General features: G+C 37.0%; 1 protein-coding gene across 1 annotated transcript; it reads right to left on the bottom strand.

Moving 5' to 3' along the window:
* Positions 1-1,966: 1,966 nt before the first annotated feature.
* On the bottom strand, positions 1,967-6,154 carry LOC109019667 (rhamnogalacturonan I rhamnosyltransferase 1-like). Its single transcript, XM_019002019.2, has 9 exons — positions 5,761-6,154; positions 5,207-5,645; positions 4,504-4,571; positions 4,286-4,374; positions 3,975-4,140; positions 3,450-3,739; positions 3,162-3,366; positions 2,912-3,069; positions 1,967-2,557 (listed from the first exon to the last, which is right to left on the bottom strand). Exons 2-9 carry the CDS (start codon positions 5,472-5,474, stop codon positions 2,311-2,313), a joined length of 1,491 nt encoding a protein of 496 aa, XP_018857564.1. The 5' UTR covers positions 5,475-5,645; positions 5,761-6,154; the 3' UTR covers positions 1,967-2,310.
* Between the last annotated feature and the right edge of the window lie 593 nt (positions 6,155-6,747).

The following is a 6,747-nucleotide window of genomic DNA, read 5'->3' as shown; positions in this document are numbered from 1 at the left end:
ATACATCCTAGGATTCCTGGTTATCATGTTTCACCCAACACAATTAATCGAAAGCCGTTTTGTACTTTCGGCGTAAGAAAATTTGTATCCCTTTTTGTTCTCCTAATTCACTTAAAAAACAAATAATATTTATTACCATTTTAGTCGGTCTATAAAATGACTTAATGAAAAATATTTGTACGCAGAGAAGTATTGTAGCTTGATATAATGTTATATTATAAAATTATTTTTATTATAAAATAGATATATTAAATTACATAAATCGTCAATTTATTTATTTATTTTTATGTTTTCTCTTTATATAGGTGACATTTCTCTTATATAAAAATAATAATCGTAAAATGTAATCCTCTCCTTAAAAATGTTCGGAGACTGGTGGCTTTTATTTTTTTTTATAAAAAAAATTTCTGTCAACCTTTTACTTTCTACCATTACGATACAACATGTTGAGTTACCAAGCAAGGGACCCAATTAAACATAATCTATCTGGGTACAGAAGAAACCTATTTGTATTTCCAATCATAATCTTTTCTATTGCTAAAGCATTCAAATGAATTATTGAACTTGATTTTGATTCTTGGGCCTCTCCTGTCTGTCCTTCTCCTTCCTGTCATTATCCTTGAAAAAGTATCTTTACCCTAAATCACATTAACAAGGTCTCAAAACTTTTTTATTATCAATTAGTCTCGGTTTAGTCTCGGTTTGGATTGAAAATTCACTTCAACTCATATCATCTCATCATTACAATTTTTTCAAATTTTGACAAAAAATATAATAAACAATTCAATTTTTTCAAATTTCAAAACAATAATAATATTAAAAAATAATATTCTAATAATATTTTATTCTACTATTTACAAACCATCTCAACTCATCTCTGAATCCAAACGGTACCAATTGTCCCTGAATTTAGTGTAAAATATGAGGCCTTTTTGGTCTCTGAATTTAAAAAGGAGTCCATTGATAGATGAAATGACTAAAACACCCCATATCTTACATTAAATAAATACTATCTATTTATTATAGCTGAAATAGAGAGAGCGCTGTCAACTTGAAAAGAAAAAACAGATGCTCCAAGTCCTACTGTTCCTTTCTCTCCAGATAAAAGCAAACACAAGCCAGCTCATCAAGAAGAGGACCACAATCAAATCATTCAGCACTCATTAATATGTCCCTCCTTGACCAATCTCTTGATACAATAATACACTTATTTTTCCTGTCCCTCTCATTAAAGAAGAAAAATCAACCTAGTTGTTTCTCATATGTAGTTCATATATGATCTGCAAATGGTGCAATATTATAAGAAGAAAATATGCACTACAACGATTAAACTCCAGAAGCGGTCACAAACAAACAGATCTCCCCCAACCACCAGATGATTCAAGCACCTACTACCAATGAGGGCAAAGGAATAAACCAAAGTTGCCAAGGTCCTTCCAGAAAGATCATGTTTGACTGGGCCAGATTGGTTATTTTTGTCATCAACACAATATCAAATGTGAGATTTATGAGTAAGAATTTGTTTTGTGTGGGTTCTATATTTACTCACTTTTTTAAAAAATTACAAGTCGCTTGCTCACTTCATGACTATAAATATCGTTCCTCGAGATTTACAGGATGAAACCTTCTCGAAGGAGAAAATCATGCTTTGTCTGCATGCTAATAAAGTCCCAAGAATTACAACCACCCTACTGTTAACAGAGGGGCATTATTTTAACTGGGTAAGGGCCCTTGGATGAATTAGAACCCAAAAAGGTACTAAAAAGTAAATTGAACATAATATTAATAAATGTAGTTTGCATAACGTACATACACACCGCGCCCTATCATTCCATGATAGCACACCAAAGCATCATAGGACAGTGGCAATGAAATTTGTAGAGGATGATTAAAATGTGATATATGCTAAAGAAAATCTAAAAATGGTGGCAGTAGCCCGATCCAAGAAAAACAAAAAATACAAAAATGGAAGGGAAAGGAATTAACCTTCAAAGTTTGCATAAACTAAATCTGTATTTGCGTCACCCCGGTGTACAATGCAGATCAATCTGCTCTCACCCTGTAATTGCAGGGTAGCTTCTATACATGAATTGGATGGGTTATTGGCAAGTAGAAAAACATGATGATGCCATCCTGTTGCTTCCATAGATCACTCAGGCTTTCTTGAAAGTTTAACACATCCCTATAATGTTCTCTTCATAACAAGTTCCTTCTCTAATCATTTTAACCCTGTGAAGAGACCTATCTATGGCCAAACAGCTAGCACTGTAGGAGAACACTGATAAATGTATCAATCTCCCAACATAATGGTCACGTACTACTCAATGATTCGTCCGATGGTAGCAAACACTCTTCTGGGTTGGCATAGAAATAATCCTCTTCTTTGGGTCTGTCTGGGATCACCACCCTTTTACTTGGCCTACCCATGCGATCCGCATGAGTTTTCTTCACTGCTGATGAGAACTCATCCCAAGTAAGTGATCCAATATTGTACTGGTCTATCAAGTTTACCAGCTGTTTTCTGTCCAACAAAATTGTCTTCTTGAACCCAAGAAATCTGAAAAGGACAACAGACGTCTCAGTTAAGATAAAGTGTTTCAGTACAATTAAAATGGATTAAAATAAAGACCATAAGCATGGAGAGGCCACGTCAAAAGCCTCCCCTTGATCTGCTTAACAATTATCTTGATACTAGCCATGAAAAATCAATAACTTATGGTAAAATAAAAGGCCCAGCATTGGCAGTCTTTTAAGTAAAAAGAGCACTTTAATGGTCATGCACAAAATAATATGGGAAAAAACAGAAAATTGGGATCTCACTTGTGGTGTTTCAATTCCAACTCATTTATCCTTAAGAAAATGAAACCACTAAAATGGTTAAGCAATTACATCATACTTTTCAGAACAGTACCTGCGGTGGCCTTCAACAACTTTGGCCATGTTTCCATCATATGTAGGAACAAAAATATCACTCTCCCGTGAAACTAGATAATCCAATGCAGCCATCTGGGATGAGTGATTTTGGAAAAACCTAAGGTCAGTCGATTCCAACAGTGTCTCTTTTCTGACCTGTATTAAAAAACCAGGGGCTCAGTAAAGAGAAGAAAAACAATAACCAAGTATCAAAAGTCAAGGATTTTGCTTCAGCATTATCTACTCACCAACTTTGGGTAAGCCTTTGCAAGACTTGCCATTCTTCTTTCTCCACCATATATTTCACCAGCTGCAATATAAATCTGGAAACTAGGATCAATTTCCAGCGACCTCAGAGTCAGAGCAGTTTCCTCAGGTGTCAAGGGGCATAAACCATCTTTCCTTTTCAATTCAGAGTTAATTATTTTCTCTTTCCACCAGGGATAAGCATACCTGTGAAAATATGCAACATGAAATTAATTTTGGGAGTTCAGTAGCTGGTGCAGTAGCTTTTTAAGCAAATACACACGGCTCACCTCATTCTTGTCAACTCCTCCACCTCCTCGTTGTTGCAACCTTGAGTACAGCCAGAAAATGCCAACATGTCCATTTCATATCTAAGATGAAGTACTAGGAAATGACCATTTTGCCTTAAAAGCTTGATAACCCTTCTACCCAATTCCTCTATCTGAGAAGTGAATCTCAGAGCACTAAAATTTACTCTGCAGCGCAGCTTCTGAATTTCCAAAGGTTGGCCATTATTGGCGAGTCGAGCATCAGTTCTATTTAGATGTACAACTTTGTACTTCTGGATCAGAGGAAGAATCTGTAGGACATATAATGATTACATTTGAGACTGAAATCTCAAAAAAAGAAATAGCTCGCAAATATGAAAGTATAATGTTGCAAGTCGAACCATCCTTGGTAAAGGTTGCGGTAGATCATAGGTTCAGATCCTACTGTAGGGACATTTTCAAGGATGTTTTAAGATTTGCAACTTCCAATGTTCTGATAGTCTTGCCTGACAGAAGGGGCTAACAAAAGAACAATATAAAACTGACCTGATCCCGATAGTAGGAAATGTCAGACCAGCTGATTGGAGGCATGGAATAAACCCTCCCAAGCTCCACTCGCCTCTTGAGCCTAGGAGGCAATTCTTTCAATATTCTGACCTCATCTCTCAAGGAAGTAATGAAATGATCAACATTGAATATGTCACGGAATTCACTGCAAGGATAATATATAAATATTTATTTGACATGTAAGAAATAAAATTCCGTTTCATAAATAATGGGAGAAAGTTTAAATATACTTTTAGAAACTGTGGACATCCACATGCTTCAAATACGTAACGAGAGAAAAGTTGACACACCTGGGATCAGCCCAAAAGGACGTTTTATCGAGCTCAGGCACTATAAGTGTGACATTTAAATATCTTGCAATAGCAACCATGTCACATATCTGAAAGCATGGAAATATAAGATTCATCACACTTTGTACACAATTCCAAATTTACCAATATTAGGTGTCAGATCACCAAAAAAAAAACAGGGTGATATGCAAATTTGAGGTATGCTCGCTACCACTCACCGCCGCTCTCATTTGATTGAGTCCTCCATTGCATGAGACCATCAGGTAACCGTTGTTCTTATAAACCCCTAAACAAGCACAAAATTCAGGATTAAATGTACAATTAATCATCAACATTGATGAAATTAAGGAAATAAAAAGAAACAGGACTCATCACAACTTATGATGACAATAACTTAGAACATCATCTCTCAATTCACAATACACTGAAACTATCAGTGTGCCATCAGATTTAGCTCCATTCTCGAAAATCAGTTCCTACCTCCAATGCTAGCAGGCTAACTAAAAATGGAGCCAATCAAAATTCCAGTTCGTACCTCCAATGAAAACTTTAAAAAGAATTCTATTACATAAAAGGACAGAAAAAATCGTCGAGAGTTGGAGCCTCTCTCACCACACATAAATAACCTTTTTCTTATTGAAAAAACATGAAAAATCAGAAAACTACTCCAGAATATGACTCTGATTAGATGACCTCTCAAAAGTATAAACCGCTGAATTAACGCCCCTTGTAATATAGAAAAACTCCGCATCATTATCAAAATCGAAACTATTTCGTAAAGAATAAAAAAATCGAACTGACCCTAGCAGAGATATATGAATCACGACTTTAGTACGAACTTCAAAACCAACAGAGAAGATCGTATTCCTATAAAAATAACCAAAAAAATTCGGGAACAAATTGTAACAGAAAAATGCTCACTTTTTGGTGGAAGAACAAGCGGCGGAACAGAGGGCACGCTGATTGCGTTGTTAACGGAGGACTCCTGGGAGAAACAAGAGGGCCAGCCCTTCAAAACCCTAGGTCCCCACATATCCCCCAACGCCGTCAACTGCACGACGCAAGTCCAGAGCAAAACCGACGTCGTAGCCCGTATCATCCATAGCTTCATCTTAGACCTCGACATTGAACTCTTCAACTTCTCAACCCTACTCTCTCCAGCACCACCACCCATTGCCTTCAGACCCATCACCACCCTCCTCTCTCTCTTCTCCTTGTCCTCCCTCCTCCTCCTCCTTGTATTCACAGCTCTTGATCTCACTGCTCGTCTCTATCCTGCACATCTCGCCCCTCGTCCCCCCATACAAAGAGAAGCAAAAAGATTCGTTCTCATTCAATTGCGTCAGTTCAGGATCAGGAACTGGAAACAGAGAAAGTAGACCAAAACCCAAATTCACAACCAAAAAATTGAGTTTCCTAGAAATGTCTCAAGTAAAGAAAGATCCAAATCCAACCTAAAGGTCACCGACCATTACCAAAAATAGTACCATTTCCCCCGCCCACGCCGTTCCCTCTCCCCGAATCTCTCGAAATCTAAAGATTCCTTCACCAATTATACGCAACGAGAACACTGATTTCCACTCGCATTATCTAACAGCTTCAGGTATTCGCCAATTGCCGACTCAGGCGCACCGAGCAACGAAAAGGACAAGATCTTCGACTTCACAAAAACAAAAATGGGATCAAAATCGAGTAAGAACGAAAGCTATCTGGAGATCTCGAGGATTTTCCGGCGAGAGATCGGTAGATGATCCGCCGGGGAGAGTAAACAAGCGCGAGTGTAAATACGATAGGTAGGAGAGAGAGAGAGAGAGAGAGAGAGAGAGACTAGAGCGCTGTGGGGGGACGGTGAAGAGTGTGGAAGCGTGTGGTTGGGTTAAGAGGAGGGATTTGGCTTTCTAACTTTGATGAGCGGATGGTGTCAGCCAATAAATGCCAGCCAGCTGGAAGGGATTAGTTGTGGGTCCAAGAGAAATAAGTGTCAAAGATCCGACGATGGATGTGATGCTACGTGGCACTACGATGAAATCTGTACAGAGATTGTCCGTATACGTTGATTCTTGATTTCTTTCTGTATTTTCCCTCCTCCGTTTCCTTCGAGGTCCCCTTTTATCATTGTTTCTGTCTATACGCCGACAATCTCTCGCGATATTTTCCCCATCTGTTTCGCTGCCATATAGACGAGATTTTTGGGTTTTATTTATTAAGATCTATTTTGATACGAATTTAACGGGATAAATTAAAACTTGAATAGTGTAATATGTATTTTTAATTTTTTTTATAAAATTTTTTTTTTAATTTTTTTTTTTAAATTTAAAATTTTAATTTTAATTTTTATGATTAACATATCAATAACTGATATGTGAAGAAGTAAATTTTTCTTTAAAATTTTTCTTTAAGTCTTATACTTCGAATCTTCCTAAATAGGTAACGTAGATGCTATATAATTCTATGAGTTTTGT

The sequence above is a fragment of the Juglans regia genome, chromosome 6, assembly GCF_001411555.2.
Source record: "Juglans regia cultivar Chandler chromosome 6, Walnut 2.0, whole genome shotgun sequence".
NCBI lineage: Eukaryota > Viridiplantae > Streptophyta > Magnoliopsida > Fagales > Juglandaceae > Juglans > Juglans regia.
Note: the sequence above shows the minus strand (reverse complement) of the source record. Positions and strands in the feature narration are given on the sequence as shown.